This window comes from Chrysochloris asiatica, unplaced genomic scaffold (assembly GCF_000296735.1).
Source record: "Chrysochloris asiatica unplaced genomic scaffold, ChrAsi1.0 scaffold00157, whole genome shotgun sequence".
NCBI classification, from domain to species: Eukaryota; Metazoa; Chordata; class Mammalia; order Afrosoricida; family Chrysochloridae; genus Chrysochloris; species Chrysochloris asiatica.
The window spans coordinates 743998-765180 of NW_006408675.1; the positions used below are offsets into that span (position 1 = coordinate 743998).

At 37.6% G+C, this 21183-nt stretch overlaps 1 protein-coding gene across 1 annotated transcript in view; it reads right to left on the bottom strand.

Annotated features, from left to right (window-relative positions):
- Positions 1–5423: 5423 nt before the first annotated feature.
- Positions 5424–21183, bottom strand: part of NAIP (NLR family, apoptosis inhibitory protein) — a 53107-nt gene continuing 37347 nt past the window's right edge. The window contains exons 9-13 of the mRNA XM_006870991.1: positions 16272–16439; positions 14805–14957; positions 14378–14464; positions 11890–12054; positions 5424–5788 (exon numbers count right to left, since the gene is read on the bottom strand). Of these exons, the coding sequence (XP_006871053.1) occupies positions 5424–5788; positions 11890–12054; positions 14378–14464; positions 14805–14957; positions 16272–16439 (938 nt within the window). The remainder of the gene's footprint in view (positions 5789–11889; positions 12055–14377; positions 14465–14804; positions 14958–16271; positions 16440–21183) is intronic.

Sequence of the window (21183 nt, forward strand, 5' to 3'; positions counted from 1 at the left end):
GTGAATGCTGGCTCCCTCAGGCAAGCTCGCTCCAAAGATGGAGAAGTGACTGTCCTCTCGCTATAGGGTCGAATTAGTCAGGCTGGAATCCATACTGCCCCCATACTCTTAAACTAAACTCCTTCTTGAAACCTTGTAAGCCAGTTACTTTGTGCCTTTATTGCCCCCTCATTTTAGGTAGCCAATGTCTAAGTTGTCTGTCCATATCTACCCTGTGTACAGAGGGGATAGCATTGATACTTGATTTGAAGACTCTTTCCCTCTCTGTTGGTATTTAAAGTAACTACCGCTCTGAGTATAGGTCAGGTTCATCAAATTGAAACAATTTACCCTTGTTTCCTTTATCCAAAAAAAAAAAATAATAAAAATTTTTCCCCCCCAATCTTCTTCTAGTCAAGTTCTGATTATCGAGCCATCAAGGCTAGGTCAAAAGAGTACTGTATGCAAGTTTGGGTGTTCTTGTGCATCTCCCCTCACTTCATATCAGCTGGATGCTTCACTCTCACCTCTAGCCCTCTGTGGCTAAATCCTTGTCCATGGGCTCAAGTGTCCTCAGGTCTCACCACACTTTGGACCATCCAGCCCTTTCTCTTCTCTCTCTCCTCTCTAGGTCAATGGGATTCAATGGACTGGGGTTGAACTCAGCCCATTTCTTCATTGATGCCTTTCTGCCTCCTCCACTCACCAGTAGACCAATGAGGCTGCCAGCAAGCTTACATGCTTGTGAGTATTCCCTTTGAGTTTTAGCCTTAGAGGGGAGTTTGTCCTGAAGGCACTTGATTGCTAGCCTTTATGTCTTCCTGGCCAACAGCTTGCTAATTCTTGTAGTAGCCAGTCGTGCTGACATTTTTGTTTTGGGTTTTTCCTGATGATCTTTCTTTGAAGATGTATCTTCTGTCACTATAGCTGTTCCAGTCAGCTTGTCCTTTCTAGTGGAAATGTCCCACCTCATAAGGTTCTGGATGAGACTCAGGATTCCACCTAAGGTCCTATACTCTGTAGAGGCTTTGCACAAGGCCTATTTCACTGGGAAAGTTCTAGAACCCCTTTTAGGTATTCCAATCAGTTATAGGCTGAAGATGGGCTTACAAGTTTTCTCTAATCATGTTTCCCAACATTCCTTTCTATCCCAATCAAGTGTCTATTTTACAATAGTAGGCAAGGGAAACTAACATTCATAAGGCAGTCAAACATTTTAGTATAATTTACCCTCTTCAAGCTATTCCTAGATCCTGTATCCCAGAGCCCTGTTGTTCCAAGGTTGAGAATGCATCACTATTTACCTCTATCTCACTAGGCCATGCAAACCTGTCTCAGCGTTCCCCTATCTATCTTATTCTCCCGCTTCTTTCCCCCTTCTTGTATTGGCCTCCCCAACCTCACATCCAACCTAAACCTCCCACCCTAACCCTGTTGTGGTTACCTTATATTCCATTAGTTATACCCTCCATTTAAGACAGTCTATTTATCCAGTAATCTACCTGACCTTTCCACCACCTGGGTGTCTGTTCCTCTGTGTTTACCTTCTTTCGCTTTGTGATTGTTTTGATCATAGACTGACCTCCCAGATCCTCTGTTCTTATAATTTTACTCTGTTCTTGACTCATTATTTGTCAATTGAGCTCAGAGTGATGCTGCCACATATGTCATTCTGTAGTTGTTGTCTGTTCTTGTTGGTTCTCAGTCCACAGAACTCCCTTTAGGATGTTTTTCATAGCAGGGTTGGCTTTGGCAAAATCCCTTAGCTTCTGTTTATCCTGGAATGTTTGATAACACCATCATATTTGATTGACAGCTTTGCTGGGTAGAGGATTCTTGGGTGGCAGTTTTTTTCTTTCAGGGTTTTATATATGTCTCCCCATTGCCTTCTTAACTGCATGGTTTCTGTTGAGAAATCCAAGCTTAATCTGATTTGCTTGTCTTTGTATAAAAGGATGTCCACACCTTTATCTCCATTGTTCTGTCAGACATCTGTGGCTACTCTGATCCTTTCCCCACTTGTTCTCACCCAAGATGGCGTCTCCTGGAGCAGCTGAGCATCTTGAATTAGAAAGCAATGGATTTCTTGTTTCTGCTACAAATTCCCCTAGCTTTAAGCCTTTCAACCTTCTAAATATTCCTTTATATGTGGTTCAGAGTTCTGGGACCATCCCCTGAGCCTGCTTGGTCCTGTATTCTGTGTTGTTGCTGATCGAGCTCCTTACTGCACTTCCACCCAATCCGCCATCTTGTTTGTTCTCTTCCCATTCTTATTTTTAAATTTTATGTTTATGAAATTTGCTTCAAATGAAAATAGATACTTTGATCCTGAGCATTGTTTCTTGGATCAAAAGAACTAAGCTTAGGCTGTGAAAAACAACATGTTTTTACAAAGGGTGATTCAGTGAGGTGAGCATTGAATATAGCAACATATGAAAATTCCTATGACAATACAAACCAGACCCTCACTGTTAACATGGGTAGCCTCTTTAGATTAGGTAACTAAGACAAATAACTTCCATTATCTGCTCTAAAGAAGCCCTTACACTTAGGGCAGTGATAGTGTGGGAGGTGGCATTAAGGGTATTTACCAGTGTACTTGGAAGTCTGTTTGTTTTCACATTTAGGGTCAAGACCATAGCAAGCATTACAAAAAGAGGTAAGATCACGTGCTCAGCTGGACTGAACAGATGTACATCAGTATGGAAGTCAAGTGGGGAGAGCACTAACGATGAGATCTATGAGGTAAACCAAGATTCAAAAGACAGTCAAGCATCTTCACATTATTTCCCCACTTTTACCTATTCAAACCATGCCTCAATGCTTGTATCCCAGAGCCCTGTTGTTCCCAGGTTGTGCTTACATCATTATTTACCTTTGTCCTATTTAGCCCATGTAAACCTGCCTAATTGTTCTCCCATCCACCTTGTTCTTCCTTTCCCCTTCCCCTTCTAGTGTATGATCCCCCAGTACCCGAACTATCCTGTCTATTCCCACTGACCTTGAAGTTAAACCAAACTTGCAGTCTAACACATTAACCTGCAGCACCATACCATGACTTCTTAATGTAACTAGTGGTTTTAAATTTTTTAATATAAAAAGAGTAGGCACTTATAAAATACAAAGCAGTAGAAAGGGGGAGAAAGTGAAAAGTAAAAAAAAATCTTCAAGTAACCACTATTAAAATTTTCTTGCATGTCCTAGAAAATCTTAATGCATCTACAAACATGAGAGTATTTACTTTTAAAAGTGGACTCATACTATACACATTCTTTAGATTTCATTTTTTTAGGGGATAGGGGAGTAAAACTGGCTTTTTCCTTGGTAAAAAAAGAGTTACGATAAAAAAAAAAATCATTGTTTTGCAACTTACAGGAGCATCATTAATTTAGAATTGTCTTCTGATCATTCAGAAAGCTATGCTATTTAACAAGTCGAAGTGTCATTCTGGACATAGACATAGATTTGGATATTGTTGTTGTTAAATACCATCTACTCAATTCTGACTCACAGTGACCCTGGTTGGGTTTTCGAGGAGCTGCTGGTGGGTTTGAACTGTCAGTCTTGCAGTTCAGCTGTCCAGTGTTTATCCTAGAGCATCATACCAAGACTCCTAGATTTGGATTGTTGTGAGGTGCCATTGAGTTTGTTCCGACTCATAGCGACCTTATGCCCAACAGAAAGAAACACTGCTTGGTACTGTGCCAACCTCACAATTGTTTTTATGTTTGAGTCCACTGCTGCTGCCACTGTGCCAGTCCATCTCATTTGGGAGTCTACCTCTTTTTCTCTGACCCTCCACTTCATCAAGATTTGGATTGATGATGTTAAGTGCTGTCAAGTTGGTTCTGACTCATAGAGACCTTACAGTTCAAGCCGCCTTTGTAATCCAGTACATAACCTGCAACACCACACCAGGACTGCCAAATGTACTACCTTGAGGTGTATGAAGTCACTAAAGACATAAAGTATGTTTTCCACAAGTAGAGTGGATTCATAAGAAAATTCCAAGGCTATGATACCATACTCTCAAACATGATTATGTTCAAAAGCACTGATACTCGGTTTCCTGAAAAGTTGCTCATTTTCTGTAATGCTAAATTCTATTCTGTATTTTATGCTTATACACTGAAACCTGTGTGAGTCTGTACTTGACGGGACTGCTTTGCATTTGACTAGGTGAAGTCTTACTACTTTTCTTTCTCTCCGTTTAGTGGAAAATACTTGCGTTTTCCTTCTAACAGCTTTCACATGTTTTACCGTATAATAAATGTTTAATCAAAAGCCTCTGGAAAAAGGCAGTTCTCCCTGCTATTTCTTTTTCACCCTGGCATTGAGTAAGGGGAAGGTGTAAGTAAACTCTAGTATACCAAAACTGATTAAATATGCAAGACTAGTCTTGAAAGGACTGAGGACTATCTCTTGGTCCACAGAAGATTCCACCACACCCTGCGGTAAGGTCAACTCCTACTTCAGCTACAAACAAATTCACGCCTTAAGTGAGTCATCTCATATATAACTTGAGCATTTCTTCCATATTGTTGTTGTGAGATAGATCTGTGCCCTTCTTCTCAAGCCCTCCTTGATGTCTTTTTATTTGACTATTTTTACAATAGTAAACTTGAAAATCTATTATTTAAATCTGGCTAATGGAGTCCTGGTGTGGCACTGTGGGTTAATGCGCCAGACTTCAAAACCGTTTGAACTGCAAGGTTGGTGGTTCAAACTCACCAGCTGCTACTTGGAAACCCTATACAAGGTCGCTATGGGTCGGAACCGACTCGACGGCACTTAACAACAGCAACAGCAATGGAGGGTTAAAGGAGCTCTGGTAGCGTAGTGATTACGAATCTGGCTGTGAACCACAAGGTCAGCAGTTCGAAACTACCAGCTGTTCTGAGGGAGAAAGATGAAGCTTTCTACTTCCATAAAGATTTACAGCCTTGGAAACCATGTGCAGGGTCACTATGAGTCAGAACCAACTCCATGGCACACCACCACCACCACCAATGGAGGGTTAAGGAGCTCTGGTAGCATAGTGGTTACAAGTTGGGCTGGTAACCTCAAGGTTAGCAGTTCGATACTACCAGCAGTTCCATGGGAGAAAGATGAGGCTTTCTGCTACTGTAAAGATTTACAGCCTCGGAAACCCTATATAGGGCTGCTATGGGTGGGAACTGACTCAATGGCATTTAATAACAACAACAATGGAGGGTCAGCTACATAACTTGACTGAAAGGGTAATTTTTTGTTGGGGAGGATGCTTCAGGACATCAAGGGTACTGGTATATTAAACTTGAGTATGTAGAATTTATTATTATATGGTTTACACATTTTATTAATCTTATGTATGCAATACTTAATGAACAATTTGGAGGGGAAATTACATTTTTGAAATTATTGACAAAAGTATGTCTTGATTTAGCAGTTTTTAGCAGAATCTTCTATTTCTGAATGATTGGAGAGAACGGCAGTACCCATTTCCAGTTAATAGCTAAGTATTTAGATTGAGGATGTCTTTCTTTCATGGCATTAAGCAATTTGACGTCTTCTGCATCCAGGAGCCAACTATACATGTTAAGTTTGATGAGGCTTGGCAATCGTGATACACACTGACTCAAGGACTTGACTGTCGGGGCCTGAGCTTTGATGCAGTCTGTGAAATGCCTTGAGATCGTTAATTCTTGCAAGTTTGGCAGGTTATTCAGCTCTTGAAAGAAACTTCGATATCCCTCTTCTGTAATCTTGTGATTGATTGAAATATTTAGGTTCTTAAGTTTCTGGAAACCTCCATTGATTGCCACCTTGGCTATAAAAACAAAATATTTATGAAATTGGAATCAAAAGGACTTCTATTCAATAAAGGAACTTTAGGTTATTTCAACCAGCATCCTCTTCCACCACCACCACCACCACTACTGATCATAGGAAATGCCCACTCTAAGATTATATATATATTTACATGTCTTATTTAAATGTTGTTGTGTGCTATTGAGTCGGTCCCAACTGACAGCACTCCTGAGGTTTCTGACAGTGGCTGGTGGGTTTGAATTGGTGACCTTGTGTTTACCAGCCCAGGGCTTATCCTACAGTGCAACACCAAGACCCAGGCTATATTTAAATTCATAGAATGAAAAGTGAAAAAGAATTAAAGAGAGAGAATTGGACTGAAGCTATATGCATATTAACCAAGAATGTCCCCAAATAGATAAAGAGTCATAAAGTCAAAGATTAAACAATTTCTACAAACACCAAACAGGATAAATACAATACAATACAACAACAAAAAACACACTCAGAAAAAACATAAAATGCAAACAAGAAAACACTAATCATATTAAAACTATCAAAGAAAAAAATGTAAACATTATCAGGGAGGAAATAAAAGAAGACACCTTCAAAGGAATAACAAAGACTGCCAGGCAACAAAACAAAAGAAATGATGGAAGTTAGAAATGTGAAAGAAAATGAATGTCAAAATAGAATTCTAGATTTGCTGAAAATACATTTCTAAAATGAAGGTTAAAAAAAAAAAAGGACATATTCAGATAAAAATTAACAGAGTTCATTTCCACAGACTCACACAAAGTTTTCTCAGGAAGAAAGAATATGATTCCTGATAGATAAATGGAAATGCAGGAGAAACTAAGGAGAAAGCGAAACAGTAAATATGTGATCTATTTATATACAATTGTATAAAACAATGATGGGTCTTGTTGGGTTACATTCATAATGAATAAAACTAAGTTCCAAGAATAACTTAAAAAGCTAAAAGGAAGATAAATACAGTTAAAATGTTCTAAAGTCTTTACCTTACTCATCAGGTGATAAATGTACTAATTAATCTTCATGCTGAGGTTTGAACCAAGGCTATGATAAGTTCAGATTATGTGTCAACTTGGCTGGGTCATCATTCTCAGTGGTTTGGCAGTTATGTAATGACATAATTGGCAGTTATGTAAAAATCTAATCATTCTACATTATGGCCACCCTCCGTTTTTTCATAATGTTGACTTTGGCAAAATAACCTGATCTTTGGAACCCAACCATGTCAGTAAGTGAGGAGAAGGTGTAGAAGGAAATAAAGGCAAGAAAAGGGAGGAAAAGGACACAGAGAAAATAAATAGCAAATTAAGAAGATAAGTTTAACTATCTCATTAAATAAACAGATTAATACTTCTATTAGAACTAAAAGATTAACAGACTGGATGTGTCAAAAACCTAACTAAATGCTCTTAATAAGAGACATACCTTAAATATAAGGACAGAGAGAGATTGAAAATAAAAGGAAGGAAAATGACAGAGGATGTAAATAGCAAAGGAACATTGGTATGGCTATATTCATATATGACAAAGAAACTGACTTTAAGGCAAGACAAATGACTAGAGATAGAGATCAGTCTACCAGGAAGCGCTAACAGTTGTAAATTTGGATGTACTTAGCTTCAAAATATATAATGAAAAATCATAAGTAGAGGAAAAAAAGACAAATGAGCAGTTCCACCCACTGGGCAATAACAGTTCTTATGCCACCAGATCCATGACAGACAGCAACCAACACCAGCCAAACCTAACTTAAAGTAAGGTGCAAGCATGGTAAATAGAGGATGGTGCACATGCTTCCAGTTGGTGAAAACCTAAGAACATATCAACATACAATCATCAATTAAATACAAACACAATAACACTACAATGTCCAGGAGACAACTGACAATTTTGGCTCATATGAAAAAAACAAAAGAGAATGACTCAAATGACCAAGATACAGAGACAGAATGTGTTTCTGAGGGAAAAAAAAGGTAATAGAACTAACTGAAAAAGAACTCAAAAGAATTATATTTAGGTATCTTCAAAGGATTGACAGAAAAATTGAAGAAAGCTAGATCACAGAAAAACTTTAGAAGAATTCAAGAAGACACTAAAGAACAAACCAACAAATTAAATGCAAAATTTGAAACAATACAAAACCTGCAATTAGAAATCCAGAAGATTAATACTAAGATTTCAGAAATGGACAATACACTGAAAAGGCAAAGGAGATTTTTATTGGAATTCCAGAACATGAAGAGATAATAAAAAGGTTATGGTGGGGAGTTAGAGGTTGGCATGAGGGAGTGGTGAGGGAAAATTATTCATGGGCTAGAGGATATAAACACATTAACATGGTGACAGGACAGGCAATATACAAGAGAGAGGTTGGCAAAAGAAAGATGGAGGTAGTGCGAGACACAGAATTACAGTAAAGAGAAGTTAAACATGAAGGAGACTGTTGTTGTTATTAAGTGCCATCAAGTCAGTTTTGACTCATAGTGCCCCAGTATAGGATTTCCTAGGATTAGCTGGTGGATTTGAACCACTGACATTGAAGTTAGCAGCCCAGTGCTTATCCTGCTGTAATAAAGCAAAGTATATAATTTGCTGAATGTAAAACTGATTCTGTGCTCTGTAAACCTTCACACAATTCATAATAAAAGGTTAATATATATATCTGAAACTAAAAAACTTCTAGAATAAAACATAATAGGGAAACATATGTGGTGCTTGGGTAGGTAAAGATTTCTTAAATAGGACACAAAAACAATGAACTATGAAAGAAAAAAAAGGATAAATTGGATTTCATTAAAATGAAAAATTTCTGTTCTTCAAAAGATGCCATTAATAAAATGAAAAAGCAAGCCACAGATCAAGAGAAGCTAGTCCACACATATCTGATAGAGGACTTGTGTCTATAATCCACAGGGAATCCTTACAACTGTGTAACACAAAATAGCACAATTAAATGGGGTAAACATCGAAACAGATACATCACAAATGAAGATCTATAAAATGTGGTCAATAAGCCCATGAACACATGCTAAATATCATGTCAGCAGTGACATAGTACTCCACACATATACACACAGACACAGACACAAATTAGATAATCCTCAAATATCTGGAAATTAAGCAATATATTTCTAAATAACTAATGTGCCAGAAAACCAAAACTAATATGTCAAAGAAATGACAATTGAAATTAGAAAATATTTTGATCTGAGAATGAAAATGTGACATATAAAAACACTGGAGAGGCAGAGACAGTCAAAGCCAGTGATCTAACTGGCCATCTGAAAAAGTTAGGAAAAAAGAACGAATCACATCCTATGAATGTAGGAGGAGATAATAGAGATAAGAGTAGAAATGCATGAGTTGGACAATACAGAAAATAAATCCAAAAGCTGGTTCTTTGAAAAATATTTATAAACTAACCAAGGAGAAAGTGAGAATGAGAAGGCATCAATTATTAATATCAGGAATAAGAAGGGGATGTTACTGTTGGTGTTAAATGCCATTGAATCGATTCTGACTCATAGCAACCCTCTGTAAGGTTTCCATGGAGCGTCTGGTGGGTTTGAACTGCTGAACTTGTGGTTCATGGTCCACTACTTATCTCACACCATCACATCAGATGTTTAAAAAGATCATAAACTATATTATAAGAAATTTTGTTGTTGTTAGTGTTGTTGAGTCCATTCCAACTCATAGTGACCCTGTATATGGTTTCTGAGGCTATACGTATTCATTAGAGCAGAAAGTCTCATCTTTTTCCTACAGAGTGGTTGGCAGGCTTGAACCACCGACCTTGTGATTTACACTCCAGTACTTATCTTATTGAGCTAACACATTCCATTTGCCTTAGGGAAATGAAAAAATTCCCATGAAAACACAGCTTACCAAAAATTTGGACAAGAAATAGAAAATCTACATTAGCACTACAGATTTATCAAAATGGCTAAAATTTAAAAGATTTAAAATTTAAATGCCAGTTAGCGGTCAGAATCATAGTCCTGGTGTGGGGCCATAGGATAAGCACTGGGCTAAAAGGTCAGTTTGAATCACACCCACCAGGTGTGAAACCCTATACAGCAGGAGTGGGGAATGTTCCACCCACAGGTTGTATAAGACCCACAGAATCATTTGGTCTGGCCCTGTCAAGGCAACCTCAGTTCTAGCATGACTTTAGGGGTGAATCAATTAAATGTTTGACCAAATATAGCAGGCTAATTTTTAAGTTGATAATTTTGTATGGCCTGCAATGATGTTATAAATTTTGGCAGAAAAAAGGTTCCCCATCCTTGTTATACAGGGTTGCTATGAGTTGGAACTGATTCTATGGTACTTAACAAGTGATCAGAATGTGAAGGAACTGGCACTCTGGCACTATCAGTAGAAGTGTAACCTGAGAACACCACCATGGAAAACTTTGTCAGTATCTACTAAAATTGAATATCTATACCACTTGTTGTTGTTAAGTGCCATTGAGTCAGTTCTGACTCATATCCCTCAGAAATTCTACCCTTAGAAATATCTCAATAAATGCACTAAAATTTATGTACAAGAATGTGCATAGCAGCATTATTAGTGGTAGCTAAATATTGGAAATAACTCAAACTTCCATTAACAGTTCATGGATAGATAAATTGGAATATATATCATCATAATGAAATAATATTTAGTAATGGAAATCAGTGGACATACATAAATATTTATGAGTATCCCAAATATAATGTTAAACCAAAAAAAGCCAGACACAAGAGAGTACATCCTGTGGAAGATTCCCATAAAGTTTTAAAGCAAGCAAAACTAATCTACAGTGCTAAGAAGCAAAATAATGGCCTCCTTGGGAAGGAGAAAGTAGTATCAGAGAGGAGACATATGGGAAGTTTCTGAGCTGTTGGTAATGTTCTGCACTGAGTGACTGGTAATCTGAGTGATTACTACAAATGGATGTTCACTTAAACAAGTGTAAATTACCACATTATGATGAACTTGACCTATATTTATGGATGTAGTAGCTCAAAATATCAACTGAGAAGGAAGGAGTCTTCATATCCAGTATCAATCCTATCCCCTCTGTATACAGGATCGATAGGGACGAGCAACTTAGACACTGGCTATCCAAAATGAAGGGGAGATGAAGTCTACAAGTTTTCAGGAGGGAGTTTAGTTTCAGAGTGTGTGGGAGAAGGTAGACTCCCCATTGAATAGTTTTCATCTTGTCTAGATGGGTCTAGTGAAAAGAGATTTGGATAAGATTCTTATGACTCAATAGTGAATAGTTGTTATCATGACTAATTACAACTGCCATAACTGTAAAAGTAGAAGTTTTGTAACAAAAATGAGGTAGTAGTTAATCTTACATTCCAGGAACAGAGGACCCTAGGACCAGCAAGGGAGAAGCAGCAACACCAGAGATGGAGGCAGAGATAATGACATGGAGACATAAAGAAGCTGAGGACTCTAGACCCATGGAAAGAGAAAGGCTGTGTGCTAGTGGCCAGGAGGCTAGCTTTCAGAATGTGCTCTTTGATTGTTTAAATGATTATATATTTCTGAGTGTTTTTGTGTACATCCCAAAACAAATAAACAGTAAATAGAAGCAAATACAATACTGTTGAATGATGATGCACAGAGGAGATTGTAATTACTGCAATGAAACAATTAGTTTAAAACTGATGTTCTGCCATGTAAACTATCACTCAACTCACAATAAAAATTTGGGGAAAAAAAAGTATGTCCACTTAAAAATTACCTTTATGGTTTTTGTACTTCATGTATATTAATTTTGTTTTTTTAAAGTTTTTATTGTGAATTGAGTGATAGTTTACATGGGAGAACTTTACGTTCATCCTATCGTATTTCATTTCATTGCAATAATTACAATCCCCTCTGTATATTATCAGTCCTTTTTTTTAAAGGAATGCTTTGGAAGGGATGTGGCCACATGTCTGAAACACTAATGTCAAGAACACAGATTTGAGGAGACAACATGACAGTGAAAATAAAGAGCTGAGTTGAAAAATATTTTAAAGTTGGAAAATTTTTAAATATACATTTTATTTAATAAGGCTTTATTTAAGGGTAACTCACCAATTTCCATTACACTGTCATCATTCAGGATCTGGAAGAATAAGAGAACTTGGAGACATGGAAGCTGCTGACATTGTTGGATGATCAGTTTAGCCACTTGAGAAATCCCATCCCCAGTAGGAAGGATCAGTTCTTCTAGGTTATTAAGAGAACCTAAAGTGTAGGCTATTACAAGAGACAAAAACAAAAATTTAAAAAACCAGTTGTCTTGTACTGCTGTGCTCCCCAAATAGTGGAAATTGGCAGTTTCAAATCATGCATAGTCCAGAAGACTTGTGGCCTCTTGTAATATACAGGCTGTTCCTCTTTCTCTCCAAAGGCAAGAAAAAGTGATCGATTTACACCTCGATCCTCATTACTGTCTCCACACAACCATTCTTCCAATTTTCCCTACCAACCTTTCGTGAACTGAAGTCCAAACTGCCCATCCTAGCTCCATTTTCTCCTTGCTCCTCAACGCCTTCAGCAGTCTTCCTTTCCTTCTGATTTTGTACTGTTGTGCTCAGTGATTTCAACATCTGCTTACTAGCACTCTAACCTCATAACCCACCACTTTCACAACTTTCCTTTCCACTCTGACCCCTCTTATCACAGCTCACTGTGGATCACTTGAAAGTTCTTTATTTCTGTAACCTCACACATTGAAAGATTTTGAATACTTTCTAGCATCAAGCAATGCTCCAGGTTCATCTATTTTCTCTATCCTAGTTCTTCAGTCAGTTATTGCTTCAAAGACCTTGTTCCTTCTATGGAAGAAAGTATTTAGGAAACAAGATCTGGGCACTCGGTGTGTTCATTGCTACTGTTGTTGTTGTTAAGTGCCGTCGAGTCGGTTCCGACTCATAGTGACCCGGTATAGGGTTTCAGAGAAGTGGCTGGTGAGTCTGAACCACCAACCATGCAGTTCAAACTGACCTTGCGGTCCAGTGCTTATCCCACAGTGCCACACCAGGACTCCATTGCTACTTGTTGTTGTTAAGTGCCGTTGAGTGGGTTCCAATTCAGAGCAACCCTATACAGGGTTTCCAAGAATCGGATGGTGAGTTTGAACTGCCGACCTTGAGGTTCAAACTGACCTTCAGGTTGAGTGCTTATCTTATGGTGCCACATCAGGACTTCCCATTGCTACTTGTTGTTGTTGTTGTTAAGTGCCGTCGAGTCGGTTCCGACTCATAGCGACCCTGTACAGGGTTTCCAAGGGTGTAAATCCTTACGGGAGTAGAAAGCCTCATCTTTCTCCCGCGGAGCGGCTGGTAGTTTCTAACTGCTGACCTTAAGGTTCGCAGCCCAATTCGTAACCACTACGCTACTAGGATGATATTATTTGCAGTCTTTCAGTTGACTCAACTGAGAAATATGTCTATGTGTATACATAGAGACACACATATATACATACACATCTATACCCACTGTCATCACACTGATTCTGACTTCTAGTGTTAACCCTCTAAGATAGATTAGAACCATTCCATAGGGTTTTTGAGGTTGTAAATCTTTACAGAAGCAGACTGCCTCATTGTTCTCCTTAGGAGTGACTGGTAGGTTTGTGCCACTTTTGGTTAGCAGTCCAAAACTTAACTCATTATGCTACGAGGGTGCCTTATAGTTACTTACTGGCTTTTATATGCCAGTCATCTCCTTGTCCCCTGATCTTGCCTTTGCAGTCTCACCCTACTACATCCTTAGTAGCCTCCCACAGTCCCTTTCCTCCCACTCCCTCATCACTGCCTCTAAGGGATTGGAAGAGAAAGAAACCAAAGAGTTTCTGGTGATTCTTAGGCATGATAAAGTTTGAGGAGCACTTTGAATAGCCCTGCTCTGTACCCCACTTGAAGTCTCTGGGTGATACAAATGGTTAAAGGTTTGGTGGAAGGCTAGAAATTCAGATCTCTCCAGAGATACCTAGAAAGTAAGGTCTGGTCATCTGCTTCCCCCAAATTAGTGATTGAAAACTCAATGGAGCACTATTCTCTTCTGGCACTCATAAAGTCACCGTGACTCTGAATCAATGCAACAGCATCTGGTAACATTCCCACTGCTTCCTCTTATTCTTTTCCTGTTAGAATTATTCCCATGAGCTTATATTACTTTTGGAATCAGCAAACAAACAAAATTTCTGCATTTATCATTTTGTTAAATCACACTGAGTTTTCATAACCTTAAAAGATAGCTGTATCAATATCCTGAAACCCTTGAAATAACAGGATATGAACATGTTTGGAAGGATACCTGACAATGAACTTGTTTCGTGCTGCAATAACCAAGCATGTATTCTAGGAAATAAGTCCTGAGAATAGTGCTTTGTATGGGACCAAGCGCCAGGAATATTGAAAAATAATAATGAAGACATTTGAATGGTAAAAGTTATTACTTCCTTTTAAAGAACAAGAATAGTGAATACATTCTGATTTGTTCTGACTGATTTTAACATAGGAGAATAAGAATTTGTTTAGAGGAACATAAATAAGTAAAAGTACAGTAAACATACCAAATTTTTCAGATACTTCCTTATCTGGAAATTGTTGTTGTTCAAGATTTAAAACCTTCAGATGAGTAAAATTTGGCAAAATGATGACTATAAAAGAGAAAATTGAAATTTAGTTACTTATGAATGTCTTTAAATTAAAGACAATAGCCAGAAGTGACAGAAATTAAAATAATTCAGATGAAGTAGATAAAATAAAAATAAATTTCTACTCAAAACTAATTTTGGTAATTAGAGATGTTTAAAATTAATTCTAGAAACAAATATACCTCACTATAGAGAAATTCATTTAAGATCAGATGTCAAGTATAGTAATTGCATTCTTTTACTTAAATTTCATCAAAAATATTTAGCTTTTTCAAAGTGCTTTAATAAATGGCTCTCTCCACAGAAACATCTTAAACCAAAATTTTACAATTATACCTCTTACCAAATGGAATGGCTTTAAAAAATGGTCCTGAAAATTTAATTTCTTCGAGTTTCTTACAAGTAGCAAGTACAGTCACAAGAGACTCAAAATCCGAGAAGACTTTACAATTCAGATGGAAAACATGCAGATTTGGAGAATTCTGAATTAATTTGACTGTAAAATATCAAGAATTCTGAGTTAATTTGACTTGTAAAGTATCAAGAGAAGACTATAGGCAGCTATCAGAATTGACTGCATACTGTATTATTTTGTTTTAACAATACTGAATTAAAATAAAGCACTATGATGTAATGACCCAGGAATCAGGTTACTTGGGGTTTAGGTTAGTGTTCCACAACTGACTATTGAGTTTCATGAATTTGAACAAGTTTACTCAACAACCTTTTTGGGGATCCATTTTTATAAGTTCAGGACACTGGATAATTACTCAAGAAGGTCATCTTCAGTTTTAACATGCTAATGTTTCTTCATCTGTACAACATATTGACACAGTAGAAATACTATACAACGAAATGTGGAAGGAATGACAACTCTGACACAAAACCTAAATTTGATGCAAAAAATGCTGGCAAATATAAGAAAATGACCACTTGCAGGTTCATTCAGATACAGTAAATTTCTTTTGCATGCAACTCAATGTCAATTCCATAAAGATTTATATTTCTTCAGTGTTAATTGCTTGTTTTTACTTTAATTCCTACATAAAAAGCACAAGCCTTTACTAAACTCAGGTGCTGTGGGTTAATGTACTAGACTGCAAAGTCCTTTGAACTGCAAGGTCGATGGTTCAAGCTCATCATCTGCTCCTTGGAAACCCTATACAGGGTCACTATAGGTTGGAACTGACATGACGGCACTTCACAATAACAAAGTAATTTTTGCTAAATGATATATTTAAGAAAGATGACTGTGCATATATATTGTCCATCATTTGTGAGTTCTACTGGTAAGAAACAGGGCAGTCCAATGAGCAGATTCTTTCCTCTTAGCTTGCAGATTTGTAAATTGCAGTATGAGAGTAATTTAAATAAGCCAATAAAAAATTAAAGGACTGTACAAACTATTTTGGAGAGGTTGACTACTGGGAATTAAAGGAACAGGCTTTGGAGCCAGAATTCTTTCATTTGAATTCCAGGTCTGTCCATTTCATTTCAGGGGAGCCCTTGTGCAAATGACTTAACCCTTTCATAGCTCAACTTCCTCAGCTATAAAATGAGAATAATAATACCACCTTACCTCATAAAATGAATATAGGGTTTAAATGAATTGATATTTGTAAAGTACCTGGAACAATTCATAGCATGCAATAAAGGTTCTAGATTTAAATATCTCCTTGCTTTTTTAAAGAGAAAGAGTATGAATCCCCTAATGTACCGGTGATATAGATTATAAATTCAAACCCACAGAAGTATTACCTCTTAAATAAATTATAACCCAAGTAGCTGTCAATCAAAGTGTCATCCTTACCTAGTTTAGAAGGGTCGTGTTCAGCTGAAATTTGGACCAACAGTTTTTCCATGTGATGGAAGTTTTGGAAATCTTCAGGAATGACTGAAAAAACATTTAGTTTCTCATTGAGATTCACAGATAGTTCTTTCAGGCATAGGAATTTGTCCAGATTAGGAAAGATTTGTTCTGGAAAGTAATAAACAATTTCTCATTAATATAAAGGGTTCAAAATGAAAAAAATGTAAACTGTCATTTTGACTAAAATTTTCATATAAAGACCTTTCATGTACCATAAATAGTTTCTTTTTTGGTAGAAGTTCACATTTGACGATATTGTTTTCGGCCAACATTTTTTGATTACCTATTTTTTTAAAATCTTTTATTGTGAATTGACTGAAGGTTTACAGAGCAGGTCATCAATTTATCATATACTTTGATTCATTACATTCAATGCAATCCCCTTCCCCCCACCCCCCATTATATGGAAGGTTCTGGGCTACTCTCTGAACTCACACACACACACACACACACACACACACACACACACACACACAAAAGATACTGGCTTTGCCTTGTAAGTTACTTGCAATTGAATTGGGAAGACTTGAAAACAGATAATTATGGAACATACCAAATGTGATAAATGTATGCACACAGATTTATCTATTTCCCTCAGTTTTATTGAGAAATAATTTGCATACACCTAGGATTCAAAAAGTCATTAAGAAGACAAGAAGGAAAAGTTCAAAATGGATGTCAGAAAAGATACTGAAATTTGCTCTCCAGCATAGAGATGCTAAAGCAAATGCAAGAAATGAGGAGGTACAAGAGCTGAAAAGAAAATTTCATAGGTCAGCTCAAGAAGGTAAAGTCTAATATTACAACAAACTGTGCAAAGATCTGGAGTAAGAAAACCAGAAAGGGAGAACACGCTCAGCATTTCTCAAACTGGGAGAACAGAAGAAAAAATTCAAGCCTTGACTTTCGTTATTGAAGGATTCTCTGGGCAAATTATTTAATGATGCAGAAACCATCAAAAGAAGATGGAAAGAATATACAAAGTCACTGTACCAAAAGGAAATTGCTGATGTTCAACCATTTTAACAGGTAGCATATGATCAAGAGCCAATGATACTGAAGGGAGAAGACCAAGATGCACTGAAGGAATTGGCAAAGAATAAGGCATCAGGAATTGAAGGAATAAAAATTGAAATCTTTCAAGAAAGTGAGGTGACACAGGAGGCACTCATTCATCTATGCCAAGAAATTTGGAAGACAACTGTCTGGCCGACTGATTGGAAGAGATCTGTCTTTGTGCCCATTCCAAAGAGAGGTGACCCAACAGAATGTGGAAATCATTGGACAATATTTTTGATATTTCATGTGAGTAAAGTTTTACTAAAAGTAATACAGAAAAGGCTACAATCATACATTGGCAGAGAACATCCAGAGGTTCAAGCTGGATTCAGAAGAGGCCATGAAATGAGGGATATCATTACTGATATCCGATGGATCTTGGCTGAAAGCAGAGAATATCAGAAAGATGTTTACCTGTGTTTTATTGACTATGCAAAGGCTTTCAATTGTGTGCATCATGACAAGCTATGGACAGCATTGCAAAGTATGAGTATTAGGGAACACTTAGTTGTGCTCATGAGGAATCTGTAAATGGACCAAGAGGCAGTTGTTTGAACAGAACATGAGAACACTGAATGGTTTAAAATTAAGAAAGGTGTGCTACAGGGTTGTATTCTTTCGCCATACTTATTCAACCTGTATGCTGAGCAAATAATAAGAGAAGCTGGGTTCTATGAAGAAAAATGTGACATCAGGATTGGAGGAAGACTCATTAACAACCTGCGGTATGCAGATGATACAACCTTGCTTGCTGAAAGAGAAGACTTAAAATATTTACTGATGAAGATCAAAGAGCACAGCTTTCGGTATGGATTGCATCTCATTATATAGAAAACAAAAATCCTTACCACTGGATCAATAAAAAACATTCTATCAACAGAGAAAAGATTGATATTGTCAAGGATTCTTCTTGGATCAACTATCAACGCTCATGGAATCAGCAGTCAAGAAATCAAATGACATATTGCATTAGGCAAATCTGCTGCATAAGGACATTTTAAGGTGTTGAAGAGCAAAGATGCCAGCTTGAGGACTAAGGTGCACCTGACCCAAGCCATGGTATTTTCAATAACCTCAAATGCATGCAAAATCTGGACAATGAATAAGGAAGACCATAGAAGAATTGATGCTTTTGAGTTATGGTGTTGGATGAGAATATTGAAAATGCCATGGGCTGCCAAAAGAACAAACAAATCTATCTTGGAAGAAGTGCGGCCAGAGTACTTCTTGGAGTCCAGATTGGCCATACTTCGTCTCTCATACTTCGGACATATTGTCAGGAGGGACCAGTCACTGGAGAAGGATATCATGTTTGGTAGGGTGGAGGTTCAGAGAAAAAGAGGAAGACCCCCAGTGAGATGGATTGGCAAAGTGGCAGCATCGATGGACTCAAGTGTGGCAACAATAGTGAGGTTGGCCCAGGATTGGGCAGTGTTTTGTTTTGCTGTGCATAGGGTCGCTATGAGTCAGTACAAAGATTCAAATGGACTCCTGTTGTGGTGTTGTAGGATCAGCAATGGACTGTGAACCATAAGGTTGACAGTTCAAACCCACCAGCTGCTCCTTGGAAACAATATATAGTGTCAGTATGAGTCTGAACTGACTCAAGTGTTCTTAACAACCACAAGATTCATGTAGTGTGAGAAAATGAAAATATTATGAATAGAAGCAGAGCATTGTCAGATATAGTCCAGAAGGTGAACCTCTCAGGTTGAAAGGCACTCAAAATATGACTGGCAAAGAGCTATGGTGCTGGAGGAGAATATTGAAAGTATCCTGGAATACTAAAGGAACAAATCAATCTGTGTTGGAAAAAGTATAGCCAGATGCTCCTTGGATGCCAGGATGGCCAGATTTCGTCTCTCATGCTTCAGACATATTATCAGGAAGGACCAGTCCCTGAAGAAAGGATATCATGTTTGGAAATCCTGGAGGGCTGGAGAAGAGGAAGACCCCTAACAAGATGAATTGGCACAGTTGCAGCAGCAATGGGCTCAGGTATAGCAAGAACTGTGAGGTTGGCATGGAATCGGGCAGTGTTTTATTCTGTTGTGCCCAGGGTCACTATGAGTTCAGTGCTGAGCTGTTGGCACCTAACAACAACAGCATTAATCACAGAAGTCAGTGATGATGTAATTGGAGAATTCTACCAACTTCTTCAAGTCTGAAATGTATCAAACATTCAATCAAGATGTACTGATAACTACTGGTCTATGTGAAGGTTGGAAATAAAAAGGAAGGATAAATTGCTGGATTATGGCCTTAGTATAGAAATAAATGGAGATCTCATGATAGAACTTCACAAGGCTTACTCATTGCAAATACCTTTTTTAAATGACATTAAGGGTACTTATACATATGAATCTCCCTAGATAGAATACACAGGAAACAAACTGACTACATTTGTGGGAATAAAATGGTGGAAAAGCTCAATATCATCAGGCAAAAAAAGCAAGTGGAAGGCTGTAGAACAGACCATCAATTGTTCTTATGCAAGTTCAGACTGAACCTGATGAAATTAGTAGATGCCCAGGAAAGTAAAAATATGACCTTGAACATATCTCACCTGAATTTAGAGGTCCCCTCAAGAACAGATTTGTTGCATTAGACGCTAGTGACTAAGACCAGAAGACTTGTGGGATGACATCAAGAACATCACACAGGAAGAAAGTAAAAGGTTATTATGAAGACATGAAAGAAGGAAAAGACCAAAATTGATGTCAGAAGAGACTCTGAAACTTGCTCTCCAGTGTAGAGATGCTGACATGAATGGAAGAAATGAAGAGGTAAAAGAACTAAATGGAAAACATCAATGGGTAGCTTGAGAAGACAAAGTCAAGTATTATAATGAACTGTGCAAAGACCTGGAGTTAGAAAAGCAAAAGTTAAGAACACACTTAGCATTTCTCAAGCTGACAGAACTGAAAAAAACCCTCAAGCTTCAACTTGCAATAGTGCAAGATTCTGTGGACAAAATATTGAATGATGTAGAAACGATGTAAAGAATATGGAAAGTATATACGAGTTACTGTACCCAAAAGGTAGGGTAATGTTCAACCATTTCAAGAGGTAGCATATGACTAAGAGCCAATGGTACCAAAAGGAGAAGTCTAAGATGCACTGAAGACATTGCCAAAAACACAAGCCTCCAGGAATTGACGGAATAAAAACTGAAATCTTCAACAAAATGATGCAACATTGGAGGTGCTCAATCATCTATAATAAAGAATTTGGAAGATAGTTACCTGGTCAACAGAGTAGAAGAGATCCATATTTGTGCCCATTCCAAAGAGAGGTGACCCAGTGGATTGTGGAAATCATTGAAAAATATCATTAATGCTACATGCCAGTAAAATTTTGTTGAAGATAATTTAAAAATGGCTGCAACTGCGCATCAAAAGGGAACTGCCAGAAATTCAAGCTAGATTCATAAGAGGATGTGGAAGTAGAGATATCATTGTTGATGTCAGATGGATCTTTACTGAAAGCAGAGAATACCAGAAAGATATTTACCTGTGCTTTATTGACTATGTAAAGGTATTCAACTGTGTGAATCATGACAAGCTACGGACAACATTTAGAATAAGCATTCCAGGACACTTAATTGTGCTCATGAGGAACCTGTACATAGACCAAAAGGCACTCTTTCGAACAGAACAAAGGGACACCGGATGGTTTAAAACCAGGAAAGGTATGCACCAGGATGCATTCTTTAACCATATTTGTTCAAGCTGTATGCTGAGCACATAATCTCAGAAACTGGATTATACGAAGAAGAGTGTGACATCAGGAT